The 17258-nt window shown below is 36.9% G+C and overlaps 1 protein-coding gene across 1 annotated transcript in view; it reads left to right on the top strand.

Moving 5' to 3' along the window:
- Positions 1-17258, top strand: part of plxnc1.L (plexin C1 L homeolog) — a 59336-nt gene that overhangs the window by 32992 nt on the left and 9086 nt on the right. The window contains exons 17-26 of the mRNA XM_018252396.2: positions 3864-3970; positions 4708-4761; positions 5234-5364; positions 5923-6121; positions 6690-6839; positions 10471-10639; positions 13903-14006; positions 15053-15107; positions 16179-16210; positions 16393-16500. Of these exons, the coding sequence (XP_018107885.1) occupies positions 3864-3970; positions 4708-4761; positions 5234-5364; positions 5923-6121; positions 6690-6839; positions 10471-10639; positions 13903-14006; positions 15053-15107; positions 16179-16210; positions 16393-16500 (1109 nt within the window). The remainder of the gene's footprint in view (positions 1-3863; positions 3971-4707; positions 4762-5233; positions 5365-5922; positions 6122-6689; positions 6840-10470; positions 10640-13902; positions 14007-15052; positions 15108-16178; positions 16211-16392; positions 16501-17258) is intronic.

A 17258-nucleotide genomic window follows, 5' to 3' on the forward strand; every position in this document is an offset into this window, starting at 1 on the left:
AACCAAACTCTTGCGAGATGGATTGCTCATATTCTGTATGTACTGTATTTACGGCATTGTATGCTGGTGACATAATTACGTTGTGTATTGACGATCAGTACAGCTACATTTTGCATGTAAATTGCTTTTCCACTTGTCTTTTTTTCACAAACGTTTAGTAAAATTCTTCCGAGTGAAATTGTGGGGAATGAGAAAAAACAGAAATGCATGTTGGGAAAAGAAAACTACAGACTGAAAAATGCATATTATCATGCATGGTTGTTTCATTGGCTTATTTACACTCAACTGCAGGTTTTAAAAAACACAACTTAATAACTCCCTGTGTGACCTCGCCCTAAAGCATACAGTAAAGGCATCTTCCTTCCTGTTTCTTTAATTCTCACAAATATGCATGTGACTGCTTTCTCCACCGTGTCGTTCTTTATACAGATGGAGAAGACAAAGGTCAGGAAGTGTGAATGTTGATGATAGGACTATTTGAGCAGTGTTTCATTTAGTTAGTGTTTATGCATGAGCTACCTTGGGGATAGCATCCATAGCTACAGTTCTGCATGTCCAAACTGCTGCCTGTAAAACTACACTGTGCAGGCAGGCTTTAGGCCAGACTAAGAATGGAAGGTCATGAGTAATAAGGCTTTGAAAAGTACTTTTGAGGCATTGAAGGGTGTGTTAGAATACAAGTAATGTATAAGAGTGTATAATCTACAGTCTGGTCATTTCCCTATGGGACCAGACTGTGAATTATATCCCTATAAACGGCGCGTTCTGACGTCAGAACGTGCCGTTTCTAAGCTAGAGAGTGAGCACTTGCCGCTGCTGCTCTCTTCCTCCACTCTGCCCCCCTTCTTTCTAATTCCCTGCCTCAGCTCTTCCTTACCACCGGCGCGCTCCTCCTGTCTCACTATCTCTCGGCTGCTTCTCTCTCAGGTCCTGCCTCCTCAGTGTCTGTTTGGTCTAGGTCCTGCCTCACACGATCGCTTATGGGCTCCCTCCTGTTCGCACAGTGCCTCTCCATGTCTCTACTTATATCGCTCCCCCTCCCTTTCACACACCATCTTAACTTTTACTATCATGGTCCTCCGTGTCGGCTGTTCAGTCTCCCTCACACAATCTCCGGTATTGCTCCGCCTCCAGCCCTCATTCTCCAGTCCTCTGACACTTTCCTTCCCCTCACCTTCCCCCTCCCCTGCAACTGACGTGACCCAGAGCAGGATACAACGTATATTGGAAAAAAAACTGATGGAATTCAAAAACAGGTACTTTTCCACAAAAAAATAACTACAGGGATAAAATTAAGTAAGTGGGTGGGGAAGGAAAACAGCATTAAAACCATAATTTTGCAGCACATAGGGCAAAGCCAGTAAAATACTACACATATATAGGAAGGAAGACACTGGACACAAAAACTGTAGATTATAATGCATAATGTACCCCCTACTTAAATTTATACAGATATTAGTAGTCACCTCGTAGTTATGTGACCTGTATAAAAGCACTCGGCCTGCGGCCTCGTGCTTTTATATGGTCACATAACTCCTCGGTGACTAATAATATCTTTATAGATTACAGTAGGGGGTACATTATCCACTATATAAATAATGCCCAGGTTGCACTATACTAGAGATAGGGTCAGACTGGGCCAGCAGGACACCAGGAAAAAACCCAGTGGGTCCCTATACAGGTATGGGGCCGGTTATCCATAATGCTCGGGATCTGGGGTTTCCAGAAAACAGATCTTTCTGTAATTTGGCTCATCATACCATAAGTCTACTAGAAAATCATATAAACATTAACTAAATCAAATTGCCTGTTTTTGCTTCCAATAAGGATTATTTATATCTTAGTATATCTTACAAGGTACTGTTTGATTATTATAGAGATAAAGGGAAATCATTTTTTAAAATTTAAATTTTTTGGAGATGGCCATCCCATAATTCTGAGCTTTCTGGATAACGGGTTTCCAGATAACAGATCCCATACGTGTGCAAGCTATGCTAATTAGGCTGAACTTGGAAACTTGGGTGGTTCTACTGACACAAATCGTCAGTTTTGAAAGGCCCAATGAATGACATAAGCATGGCTTTGGCATATATGACTGGTCAGTACACTTTTACCCACTACATATTGTTCTCCAATTTACTTTAATGGGAAACTGCATGAATTGCCCTACTATTACAATTGCAACTCAAAAACATGAGAATTATTTATGTCACAGTCTAGCAGTGGGTAGCTGTATATTGAACACTGCAAGCAGTGGCTGAATTGTCAAAATTCTCCATGCTACTGTAGAATTTAACTTATGATCTTTGGCCTAGATCTTTGGATAAACAATCTACCAAGCATTACTATTAGTATCTTTGTATTTTCCTTTGCTAAAAGGCATCCAACTCTTTCTTAAAGCTATCTAATGTATCTGCTATCTATAGGTAATCTGCCACTAAAACTATAGCTTACTCACTAACAGGACATGTCATACAATAGTGTTTGCTACTCTTTCCCTGCAAATTGTCCCTCTTTTAAAAAACTAAGGGGTAAATTTACTAAGCGGCGAAAATTTGCCAGCGATGGCTTTGAAGCCATCGTAACACTTCGCCAGACTGGTCTGAGCTGGCGAAGGCAAGTCTGGCGAAAGAGGTAACGTTAATTAAAATTCGCCTGCCGATAGAGTGCGAATGAGCGCTAACGTCTGTCTCTTTCCATAGCAAAGTTACGCCTGCACCCATTAGTAAATCAGTGAAGTGCCTAAAAACATTAACGCTGGTGAATCATCGCCAGCGTTAGTCACTTCACCCTTTAGTTAATCTGCCCCTAAACTGCATAAATCCATGCTGATAGCAAAGCAGTCCTATTGGGTTTTCCACCATCCCAAGCATTCCACACAGGGTAGGACCAGGGCTGCCACATCAGGGCCCCCGTACCCCTAGGGTTGCCACCTTTGCTGAACAATGGGGGCGAGGCAGATAGTATTGGGGGTGTAGCAGTGATCTTGGGGTGGGCATGATGACATCAGAGGCAGGCACAATGATGTTGTGGCGTTATGATGCTGGGTCAGGGTTATTATATCCTTATATGCAAAGAGATGGATTTCTGTCCAGTTTTCACAATGTTTTAAATGGGACAGAAAGTTTTTAAACGGACAGCCCTTTGACAGACTGAGATGTCCAGTTGAAACCCACATGGCTGGAAACCCTACCTCTATCTATTTTGCCTGACGAGTAAGACCAATCCTTTAACTACAGGTATGGGATCTATTATACAGAAATCAGTTATCCAGAAAGCTCTGAAATACAGCAATGCTCATTTAGAAAAACGATTTCTTATTTTTGATTGATTGGCATATTTCTGTTTCTTTAATAACAAGAAATTAACTGCATAATAACTAAGCCATGTCAAGGCAAGTATCTTGGTATTTAATTTTTTTTTTTTTTATTTGGCCAGATTATTGTTTGGGTTTTCACACGGCTGAAAACCGAACAGAAAGTTGAGACCCGAACAGGCCGTAGAAAAACTGTTCGGGTCAAAACCCTACGTACCCCCCTGAGGGACCCCTCCCCAGTCACAAACCCCCCTCTGTCCCTCTCCCGCCCCACTCGCCGGCACGTACCTGCTCATCTTGATGCGATCAGGCAGAGGGGGAGGAGCGAGGAGGTCAAGCTTTGTGGAGCGGGTCTGGGCCGGCAGGGCCCACGGGGGCTGGGGCCCATCTGTTTTTTTCCCGGTGTCCTGCCGGCCCAGTTCGATGCTGATTCTACATTATAGTTCTCACACCTATGTTTTACTTCATGAAGACACGTGTTTATAACTGAATGCTGTCTCTCATTAAGCATTGTTGATCACTACCTCTGCTTGGAATGTTTGCATAGGATTTGCTGAATTACAAATGGACAAGTTAGATGTGACAGTGGAAAGTGTGGGTACCATTCCTTTCCTTGACTACAAACATTTTGCTCTGAGGACATTACTTCCAGAGGTAAAACATATTTGTTATGTGTACATGCTCTGCTTTGCTTTGAATCAAATTATAAAGTACTAGAAACAGATATCTGCAATACCAATACAAAAATGTATAATCATATGTATTATATCTGGATTTTGCCTCTCCCCGAAAAGTAGCTGTCAGATAACTCATAACTGTGACTATGAATATAGTGAGCAGTTTGCCCAAATGCAGTAACCCATAGCGACCATTAAAAGGAAAGATAATTCTAAACAACACTGCAATTATATTCTTTACACATTTGCTATGGTTTTTACGTTATTTGTATAAGTATTGCTATTGAAAGTAGTGTTTGTCTGTCCCTGTCTATTCTCTGCCCTGGTGACTGACAAGCCAGTCAGACCTGTTGCAAGACTTTGTTTAAAAAGTAACAACCAGGAGTTAGGCAAATGCTGCTTTCAACAGCAATTGTTTTTACATAAAATGTTAAAAGCACTGTATTTTTTTTAAGTAAATGTATAATTGGAGGTTGCTTAGAATTTGTTTTTTTCTTTCTTTTTTTATTTTGGGGCTGAGTTGCCCTTTAAGGGCAACTTATATTTCTTTACATATCACCCACTGGTACTAGTCCTACAGGCAGTCCCTGTATTTGTTCTTGAATGCAGTATTTTATTATACTCTATATAGTAAACTCTAATTTGTGCTGTTTCGGGCTTTACTAGGCTAGCCGTACATACACAGAAAATATAATCCAGTTTGTTGGTTTACAGATGGCGGAGAGCAAAAATGACTTCACTGAGAAACTTTATGAAACTATCCCATCAGTAAGTAGAATGGCGGTGGAGCTTGCTCAGTTAACATTGGTTGCTTGATTTCTGTTTAAGATCATCCAGCTGCCTAATTCCTTAACTACCATCAATAGAGATTGTATTTTTAAACCAATAATACACACAATAACTGTGTTCTGCATAACAAAAGCTACGTTGGAAAATGCTAAATGATCACACACAGTACTGGCTTGCAAGCTCAGGGCCTCACTACACCACAGCACAACATACTCCCTCTTCCTTTGCAGGATGCAGGCCCCACACTGACCACCACTCATTGTATTAGCATCACAGACATAGACCCAAACAGCATAAAATGTTTCAGTCTTCACTTCTCAAAACAGACACAAAGGTCATATAATGACTATGTAACATACCATAAATGGTTTATACTAATGCCACCATCTTCTAATTTGAAATGCTTTCAGTAGCTATGAATGCATCATTGGTTTCTGCTTAACATTAACAGCCGTTCCGAAACAGAACAGTTGATGAAAACGAACATTTGCTCCTTTTGAGGAAACTATTTGAGAAAAAGCGTTTTCTGGTCCACTTAATCCACACCCTGGAACATCAGAGCAATTTCTCCGTTAAAGACCGGTACTTATTTACATTGCTACAATTTGCACAGGAGGATAATGAAAGAAATGCAATTAAACTAGTGAAGTATCTTAAATGTCCAATATTAGAATCGACTAGAGAATAGACAGAATTAGCATCTATTAGCATTCATGCCCTGCTCCATATAAGTTATTCGTACATGCCAAATCAAATTTCTGATGATTATAAAGATAAGAACGTAGATGTCTATATGTTTAGAAGCATAGAGAAGAAAATCAGTGGCAATATATATATATATATATTTATATATATAGCAGAAAAGTTTAGAGTGCACCAGTTGTATGGGATTTATTTATATATATATATATATATATATATATATATATATATATATATATATATATATATATATATATATATATATATATATATATATATATATATATATATATATATATATATAAAATATAATTTTCAGCTTGTATACTTACGGGATCATTATCTTTAATTTGAATTTCCATGCACTGCATATGTTCCCTAACGTATCTCACCTTAAGTACACTTTCATAAATAACTATTTTGAAATTATTATAACAGGTGTCTTTTTGCATCATTCCTGACCATAAGCTTTCAGAGTAATCTATTATATCTAACTGAACTCCTTGAGGTTTTGATAAAAGACCTCATGGACCAATCAAGCAACAAACATCCCAAACTGATGCTTAGGAGGACAGAATCTGTTGTGGAGAAGCTACTGACCAACTGGATGTCTACCTGTCTGTATGGCTATCTAAGGGTAAGAGGCAAAACAAATGTTTAAAGGTTTAACAAAGTCTCTATATTAAAGGGGTTGTTCACCTTTGGGTTGAGAACTTTTAATATGATGTAGAGAGTGATATTCTGAGACAATTTGCAAGTGGTTTTCAGATTTTATTATTTGTGTTTTTTGAGTTATTTAGCTTTTTATTCAGCAGCTCTTCAGTTTTCAGTTTCAGCAATCTGTTTGCTAAGGTCATAATTAACCTAGCAACCATGCACAGATTTGAATAAGAGACAGGAATATCAATCAATGCCTGAAAGCAGCAATAGCAATAAACGTGTAGCCCTACAGAGCATTTGTTTTTATATGGGGTCAGTGACCCCCATTTTAAAGCTGAAGAGAGTCAGAAGAAGAAGACAAATAATTCAAAAACGATGAAAAAATAAGTAATGAAGACCAATTGAAAAGTTGCTTTGAATTGGTCATTCTTTAACATACTAAAAGTTAACTTAAAGGAGAACCACCCATTTAATATCTAGAATACTAAAGTATCTGAAGTTCTCACTATAGTACAATGTCACTATTATTGTTTTTTTTTATTTAGGAATTTTCAGGGGAACCACTGTACCTTCTTGTTTGCATGCTAAACCAGAGAATTCACAAAGGGCCGATTGATGCAATTACCTGTAAAGCCCTGTATACTTTGAATGAGGACTCACTTCTTTGGCAAATGAATGCCAAATTCAACAGTTTGGTAAGTTGCTACCAACTATTTCTTTCTCTTGTCAACTCTGAAATGAATATAAATGCTCATGTACAAGATTTTATAGGCTCCTTAGCCACATTTGTTCTGAGATAAATTTAGGTCTGCAGAAAGAAATTGCTCCAAAATAGTTTTCAAGGACATTCCAAATTGTGCCAAAAGACTTAGCATTAAATGAAGAAAGGATGCCAGCACAAAGTTTGCATTAATTGTTAAAAAAAATTGAGGTGTTATTACCACTGTTTGGCCAAAATATGTAAGCTCATGTGCCACATCAAGGCCCCTCATATGACATGAGTCCTACACTACCTATTAGTATTCTAAGTCTGTAGTGCATTTAAATTCAGCTCCTCTAACAAACAGTGTGACTGAGTAGAAAGGTCATGTTGTACTTACTCTTAACTCAGGAGCAGGGAGCTTTTAAGCTCCAGCCCAACTATATCTGCAAGTAGTTCCCTGTTCTAAAAGCTGAATGGCAGCTAGAAGCAATATTGCTTAAAAGCCTTAGTGTACCATGCCATTTTATTATTAAGTAGGCTACAAGAAAGTGGTTATTATGTTGTTTTAGTATGCAAGGTGTTGAAGATGTATATAATGTAACCTCAGGTGCCAAGTAGACAATGCAGGCGGAGAATGCCAAACTTAACCAAGTACCACAGAAAGAATAAAAAAGGATGGTGTAACCATTAAAATGCTGGCTCTGCTTCAGACTCACCTTTTTAACCAAATTAAGACCTGTTCCTACAGGTTATCAATATATATAAAAACTGGATTTGATTTGAGATTTGGCTGAATCTGAGACTTTTTCACCAGGATTCGGTGGAATTCAAGTGCCTGGCTGAACCGAACCCAAACCAAATCATGTGATTTTTAGATCAAGTTACTATGGAAATTTAAGATCTCCCACCCAAGATTTGCATATGCAAATTAGAACTGGAATGGATGGATAGTTTAAAATAAAGTGAAATGGAGTGTGCACCTTATTAATTGTATGTAGTTACCCTTCAGCCTCCAGCACCCAGGGTGTGAAGGTTCTTATTATGGAACTATATATATATATTTAATTTAAAAGGAAAAATATCAATCATGAAATGTTTGGTTTTTTTGTGTTGTTTTATATATATATATATATATATATATATATATATATATATATATATATATATATATATATATATATATATATAGTATATATATATACCGTATATATATATATATATATATATATATATATATATATATATATATATATATATATATATATATATAAGTATTCATCAATTCCGGATGCACACAAGGATTTTTAGAAAAATAAAAACTTAACTTTTATTTAATGTATCATTAAAAGAAAACAGGCCAACGTTTGTTTTTCAACCAATTATTGGTAGTATTTTGGTAGCAGTTTAGAGTATCATTTTTAACCAGAATATCCCTCAGGTTAGTCCCTCTCTTAAATCCCACCATAGGGGGTTGAAAAACAATAAAAAAGGCTGTTTCCGGTGTCCAAATTGTACATCTTGCAGATACATTCATTTACCTCATTACCTGTCCATGCGGTTTATCGTATGTAGGGAAAACTGATTTAACTCTACGATTGAGAATGGACGGACACCGGTCCGCCATTAGCACTGCATTTAGAGATGGTAAAACTCAAAAACCAGTGGCAAAGCACTTTCTAGAAAGTGGACACAGACTTCCTACTTTTAAATATATAGCGATAGATCATGTCCCCCCACTGAGGAGAGACAGGTCAAAAATCTTATTACAACGTGAGGTCTTTTGAATTAAGAAATTGAATACTTTGTCACCTGCTGGATTAAATGAGAATTGCCCTCTTTCATGTTTTCTTAATCAAAGATAATATGTGTCTCTTTATTGAAGTAACTTATTTTTTGCAACTATTTGCGAATCACTATTAACAACTTCTTTTGCCACATTGTAACAATGACACACCCATTAGATTTAAATTTAATAGTATTTTCTAAGCATTTGAATGGACAAGGTCCAGTGGTGTCATTTGACACAGTTGTGTACTGATTGGTTCACCATTTTGTTTTTATCTATTTATTGTGATTTTAACCTGAAAACAATGTCTTGATAAAGGTCCAAGATGGGGACCGAAACGTTGGCCTGTTTTCTTTTAATGATACATTAAGGGGCCGATTCATCAATAGTCGAATATCGAGGGTTAATTAACCCTCGATATTCGACTGGGAACTAAAATCGTTCGACTTCGAATATCGAAGTCGAACGATTTTGCGCAAATCCTGCGATCGATCGATCGAAGGATTTTTCGTTCGATCGAACGATTAAATCCTTCGAATCGAACGATTCGAAGGATTTTAATCCAACAATCGAAGGAAAATCCTTCGATCAAAAAATCACAGGCAAGCCTATGGGGACCTTCCCCATAGGCTAACATTGACTTCGGTAGGTTTTATCTACCGAAGTAGGTGGTCGAAGTATTTTTTAAAGAGACAGTACTTCGATTATCGAATGGTCGAATAGTCGAACGATTTTTACTTCGAATCGTTCGAATTCGATCAAATTTAACCAATTCGATGGTCGAAGTACCCAAAAAATACTTCGAAATTCGAATTTTTTTACATTCGAATTCTTCACTCGAATTTTGTAAATCTGCCCCTTAATAAAAGTTAAGTTTTTATTTTTCTAAAAATCCTTGTGTGCATCCGGAATTGATGAATACTTCTACATACCAGACAAATGGATAGCACCTGGGTGAATTGATGAACTATAGCGTGGGAGTGCTTGATCCAGTACTTTTTCTATATATATATATATATATATATATATATATATATATATATATATATATATATATATATATATATATATATATATATATATATATATATATACACAGTATATATATATATATATATATATATATATATATACTATATATATATATATATATATACAGTATATATATATATATATATACAGTATATATATATATCTATATATACATACTATATATATATATATATATATATATATATATATATATATATATATATATATATAGTGCGGGTGTATGAGACTGGCTGTGCGCACACCCACTTAGATGTCACACACAGTTTAGAAAAGCGCTGACACAGATACTCACGTTGCACATGCACGGGGACCTGGGCCCTTCACACTAAGATGTCTCACTAGTATTGTATCATTTACAGTATGGGCAGCGCACCAATGCTTTTTATTCTGTTACCTATGATGTCACATCCTGATTCTTGGCGCCACTTTAGGGTTCAAAAGGGGTTGTTGTGTTTGGGGTTTCACTTCCTGATGACGGCTCGAGTTTAGGAGCCGAAACGTCGCAATAAAGCAAACTATCTTTGTTTTTTCACTACAAAGACCCGTGTGTGCGGTTTTTTTGTGCTTTATATATATATATATATATATATATATATATATATATATATACACACATACTATATATATATATATATATATAACAACAACAAAAAAAACAAACATTTCATGATTGATTTATTTCCTTTTATGTATCTGCTCACAATGCCTGGAATCAAATACGTCATGCATTGAAAAAGAAATAATGGGCATTCCCAATTTAATAGCTTGGTATTTATTGTTTCAGGACCTGAATGTGTATTTTCCAAATGACAGTGAAGAGAAGGCAACGGAATCTATTAAGGTTACTGTTTTGGACTGTGATACAGTTGGCCAAGCAAAAGAGAAAATCAAGCAAGCTTTTTTCCATAAAAAAGGATATAACTGGGGGTCTCCACTTCATGACACTTGTCTAGGTAAAGAAAAATATCACAGTTCTCATCAATTTTATTTATACAAATGAAAACGTATACAAAGACATTAGCAAAACAATTCAGAAAGTTTAAAATGTTTTCAAATTAACTGGTGAGTGGCACCATAACCCTTTAAAAACACACTGATTTGCCAAACATTATATACTGGATTCATATACTGTATATCATTTGTCTTACATCATATAACAAGGTAGGCAGTGCTGGCTCTGAAAGCTCAGAATCTGGCACCTGAAATGGCTGGCTACACACCACTATTAACTATAAAATTACATACTGGTGTTTTGTATTTTATTTTATATGGTAGAATGAATTACACAGTGTCATTTAGTGATACAAATGACACCATAAAAACCATGATAGAATCCCTTTAATATATTCTTTAAAATATATATATTTCACTTATAGGAGAGACCTATTTTCACATTCACTTTGCAGGATCAGAAACCTTATATTAAGGGGGCCCATTTACTAAGGGTCGAAGTGAATTTTCGAATTCAAAAACTTCTAATTTCGAAGTAATTTTTGGGTACATCGACCATCGAATAGGCCAAAATTCTATTTGAATTGAAAATAGTTCACAAATTCGACCATTCGAAAATAGAAGTACTGTCTCTTTAAAAAACCTCGAATTCGCCACTTCGCCACCTTAAACCTGCCGAATTGCTGTTTAGCCTATGGGGGACCTCCTATAACCTTTCTGAGTGTTTGGCTAAGTTTTGAGTATTCTAAGTATTTTTTTGTAAAATCGTTTGAATCGTTCGATTTAATTGATAGAATGAACGATTTCGAAAAAATACTTAGACTATCGAAGTGTCAAATTCGATGGTCGAATTTTTAAATATTGTTTGCATTGTGCATATCTTTTCTGTTAGTGACATATTACTTCTGCCATAAATGCATATATCTGCTAAAAAGTTCAGTGGGTTTTGGTTTAGAATGAGAAGGGCTATATATAATGATAAACCAGAATACACGTGGCTTTAGTTACTGGATGAGACATTTCATGAACCTGTGGTTTAACCAGTTATGTGTCAGATGTATATGAAGAAAGGAAGTTTGCAACCAACCAACAAAAAAAGGAATTAATGCTTAACCCTTTGCGTCAGCTAATTTTTGCACTGCATTCAAGCCCTCTATTAGGACAGTCTAGGTTTTTCTAAGTCTGCCTGAATTTTTTTATTTTTATGTAATTCCAATTTAATAATAGTCCAAATACCATAAATACTAAATATTTTTAGTATTCACACATTCTAATACATTAAGAATACGTAAATGTCTTTATACTCCAAAATCCAAAAGAGCAAAGCACCCCTTAGTGCTCTTGCACTTTCATCTGGGGCATTAGTAAATTACCTCATCTGTATTTGTTTGTGTGTCGGTCTGTTTGTACCACTTACCTGGGTGCAGGAAGACAGGCAGAAGCGTATTTACCATATAGTCACTCATTGGTCTATAGACAAATACAAGAGGTCCTCTGCACTCAACCCATTATCAATATATTTAAGACAGAGACATTTTGTGCATACTGAAAAATGCCTTACCCTTTAAACAAAACAGGGATTGTTTGTCCCTACATTGTAATATATTTAAGCTGGCCAACTACGTCAAAGTCATCCCATATCTGGCCAGTCCTTCACTCAACTTTCATCTGATTCATTAAGAATTCTATTGCTTCTATTATACATTTTACACAGGGACTAAGTTTTACCTGCAACTTACTTGCTTCTTTCAAGGTTAAAACTCCCAAACATGGTTGCCCTTTTATTGGCCACCACTGTGATCACCTGACTATAGCTGAAAGGTACAACATGAAGCTGGTCACTGCTCCTGAATAAAATATAACAAACAAGGGAAAGTTGTGCTCACCACTTATTTTTAAACCATTAAGCGGGGGTGCAATGAGGCTGTGACCACATTTATATTAGTCTCATTGGTCTGTGCCTATGGTCAATGCGAGTGTAGACGTCCAGTTCGTAGGTGAGACGGGTGATAGTGAGAGATGCAGGTACAAAGCAAAGCTACTATGTAGCTGAAGATGGCGGCGTCAGGATGCAGGGACAATGACAGACAGGTGATTATGAGTTTTCTGCAGTTGTCTAGGGTCCTTAGGACTATTGCGTCTCATGGGCCTCTCATTCCCCGCCCCATCTGCTTGTTGCCTAGAAGTATGGTAGTAAGGAGGGGCAAAGGAGCAGTGGGTTAACTACTGGTCTGATGTATGATGCCACTTTCTGTCTCCCTCAGAGAACATGCATGGTTGTGTATAGATGTGCAGTGGGGGGGGGGGAAGCAGTTCGGGCTTCTGTCTGGTTGGGGGCCTGAGTTTTTCTTTGCAGGTGTGGGTGTGGAAGGACAATTCCACTACTACAAAGGAACATCTGTAAAAGCCACCCTGTGCTCTCTGAAGCGAACTGCTGCAATTGCACAATCTGTGGCACTGTGGTACTTTTAGGAAGGGATTCATGTGAATAAATAAGCTCTCTCAGCTTATATTTAGATATTAATAAAAATAACTAACTGTAACAATAACCAGTTAAATGTTATTGACGTAGCTGATTTTCCTACATTACATTACGGGTACAAGACAGGAATGAGGAAATGAATTATGCAATTTCAGCTCTTCCTTGCCAAGTGCACAATATCTAAAGGGGGTTGCATGTTGTTTACATTTCTTGTTTTTTTCTCAACCATTATAAGGAGTGAACAAATAGACATAACATTTCTAATTTCTTATTTCACTCATGCAGTTATATAAACAATATGTTAAACATTATCTATTACATCAATGATCTTTGGTATCACACAACATCCCTCACTATGTTATTTCAGGAAATCATCAGTTGAGGTGCCTCCTTGTGGTGCTGTGGTTATATACTATATTCTATTATTCTAGCAGTAAAGGGTACTGAAATTCTCAAAGGGTTGAAAAAAATATGATGTTAATGATATTAATAAAATGATGGTTCCATATACAGTGTGGAGAGAGAGAGACAGAGAGAGAGACAGAGAGAGAGACAGAGACAGAGAGAGAGAAAATCAGCACTCGTAGGTCTTTTGTGATGAAAAAAATGGGTTTATTCAACGTTTCGGCTCTTAGACTCGAGACGACATATCTATATATCTATCTATCTATCTATCTATCTATAAATATATACACACACAACGCTTTTATAGCTGCAACCGCCTTCTTATGTTTTCATGTTTAACACCCTGGGTTATTTTTTTTTGGTATTTGTTTTTAATAGTGCTTCATCATGGTCAATTACAGAAGCAGCTGTCTGATATTGATGACACCTCTGTAGTTTTGGAAAATGGCATCATAAAACTAAATACCTTGAAACATTACAAGGTAAGGCTGATATGTGAACATCCTACAAACCGAATGGTACTTTGTTCCAGGTGACAATATTTAAAAGATGTGCTACTTGTTATATTGAGATGTTTGCAGGCAACTTTTCTGTTGGTAAAATATTGATAAAATAACCAGCCAGCACCTTCAATCTCAAATTAAAGCTGCCGAGCCCCAGTCCTCATGTATTATAAATAGTCCTGACCATGTTCTAGCTATTAAAGACCATTAGAAATTTGCATTCTCTGTCCATTCTCTGTGGCACCAACTTTTCTCATACAGGGAATTCATTTCCCTTCATGTAGAGGTGAGTGGTTCATACATAAGACAAGATTAGTTAAATTTCCCAGCATGTACTTTACTATGAGCTAAGGGTCCTTGAATCAAAAAATCAAAAATACTCTTTTAGCATTCATTTAAATGTATTTATTATTTAGCATTTATTTAAAGGCTACAGTTACAATAATGCCATACAGTTTATTGAGAAGTAAGAACTGTAGGAGTCTAGAAGCTGTATTTGCATAAGTCAAAATAATGGGGAAAGAAAAGAAAAAAAAGCACCCTGAGCAGCACATTAAGGAATATTTCAGTTAAATTGGGTATTTTCTGTATTTTTGCAATACAGGCGCCATATACACATATAGATCCTCTATAATATGCAAAGCAGTCTCAGTTATGTGTGGGCCAATGATTTATCAGACAGCCAAGTTAAGCATTAACCAGACAGCATTAACTTTGGGCAAAATGGATGCAATAGCCCTTATGCCATTAGGCAAGACAGGTGAAAGTTATATCCAGCATTTTCAGAGTGGAGGTAGCATCACTTCTGGGGTACACATTTAAAAAAGGCATTTACATCTAATTCAATGGGGCATGCATGGAGAGCCAACAGATTCAAGCCTACGTGGAACTAAACAAGATGTAACTTCCACACCTTTATTGAAATGCTTTTCCAAAGAACTGTTTATTTCTCTGTTGGGCTGAACTATGTCCTTCAATATTGAAAAAGATATTAATTTTATCTTTCTCTTATAATTGTATTCCAGATTGAAGATGGAGTAACCATTAAGGTCACCGTACAGAAAAACTGTGATGTGCAAGGTACAATAATAATAATGTGCTTATTAGTCATTCATTGGGGTGCAGCAAATGTATTACAGGTCTCAGTGACATGTACAGTACAATAAGCAGAATGAAAAGCGAACCCCTTATAATGGTGTATTATAAGGTCTTAAGGGCTTTTATAAAAATTTAAAAAATTCTGAATGTAAGGATTTGAACTACTAATGATTTATGCAAACCTCCTAATAAAGGTAATAGGTTCTAGACTAGAGCTTGCCCTGTGCTCAAAAACAAGGCATTTCTAACCATGTTCAATATTAGAGGTTGCTACCATCTAGTGACATAACTGCAAATTACACTAAAACTATAACATACAAATGGTCATTAACCCCCTATTTTTTACTTTGATATCCTGGGATTGCCCTACTATGATGGCAACTGCCACATATTATGTCTGTGACCTTTTTAGCATTACAGTATACAGCATACTGTCATTTTGTTGCATTGACATCAATGGGCGCATTTCTGAAACAACTGGTACAGGCTCTAACAACTGGGCACAGAGATGCTCTCCTTACCCATAGCTTTAGTCTGGAGGTGGGCAATATCGGACTGATCCGATCGTGGGCCCTAGGGCCCAACGATCGGATCCTAACGAATAGTAATGGGCGGTCGGATCGCGGGACCGCATCAATGAACAGATGCGGCCGCAATCCGACGGGATTTTTAGTCCCATCCGATCGAGATCTGACTGACTTTCGGCCAGATCTCGATCGGGGAAGCCCGTCGGGGGGCCCCATACACGGTCCAATAAACTGCCGACTCGGTCTGTCAGCAGCTGTTATCGGCCCGTGTATGGCCACCTTAACTTGTATGTTTTCTGACATACCTAAGAATAATCCTTACCAAACTATAGGCTGCCATTGTAACTGACAATATAATTACTAAAGGTTCCGCGTTGGTTCCTGACATTCATGTTAAGATGGAAATGATGTATCACAGAACTGCTTTTATAATATAAATATAATGCTATGTGAATAAAACACAGGCATAGTTATATCATTTACTGTGAAACATTTAGGTATTTAATTCTTCTTTTTTTTTCCCAAGATTTGGAAAATTCCAGTAAATACTGTCACCTGGTAAGTACCTTGTCATTTAAACATTATAGGCCAGATTTAAGTTAACGATAAGAACATATTTTTTTGTATCTGAATTTTTGTTTTACTGCTTGCTCCTATGTCAACTGCAAGATTTAGCTCTGTTAAAGCACTCCGTGTTATTCCTTTGCAATACCTCCAGCTTTTGTTTTATGTGTTTTAAGGTTTTACCAAGTTCTCAAGGAATGGAGGAAGTAGAAGGTGAAGAAAGCAAAGGCAAACATAAATTTAAAGTAAAAGAGTTATATCTGACAAAGCTTCTATCCACTAAGGTGATTATCATTCAATATACTGCTAATGATTAACAATGTGCTAAAAGACCATGATATATTTTCATATTCTAACATATACAGGTATGGGATCTATTATCCAGAATGCTTTGGACCTGTGGTTTCCCAGATACGGGCCTTAAAAAAACATATTTTTCTTTTTCTTAAAGCCCTTAAAAAAACATATAAACATGAAATAAACACATGATGGTTTTGCCATCAATATGAATTTTTCTTATCTTAGTTATTGTCAAGAACAAGTACTGTTTACCCAGCACAGTGGCTCAGAGATTAGTACTGCTGCATACAGAGCTTGGCTCATGAATTCTGCAAGAAACTCATTTATTTAACTATACAGTCCCTTTTCTCAATTGCATATGAGCAGAACTACACAGCACACTGCACTAGGGATGGTTTTTTGGAAGAACCTATACATAACCCATACACACCCATTCGGATTAGAAGAAAGGCGGTCCCGGCTAAATATTCAGAAGGGTTTTTTTTTACAGTGAGAGCTGTGAAGATGTGGAATTGTCTCCCTGAATCAGTCGTACAGGCTGATACATTAGGGTTGGATGGCTATTTAGCAAGTGAGGGAATACAGGGTTATGGTAGATATCTCATAGTACAAGTTGATCCAGGGACTGGTCTGATTGCCATCTCGGAGTCAGGAAGGATTTTTCCCCCTCTGAGGCAAATTGGAGAGGCTTCAGATCAGATTTTAGCCTTCCTCTGGATCAGCTAGCAGTTAGGCAGGATGG

Source organism: Xenopus laevis, chromosome 3L (assembly GCF_017654675.1).
Source record: "Xenopus laevis strain J_2021 chromosome 3L, Xenopus_laevis_v10.1, whole genome shotgun sequence".
Lineage (NCBI taxonomy): Eukaryota > Metazoa > Chordata > Amphibia > Anura > Pipidae > Xenopus > Xenopus laevis.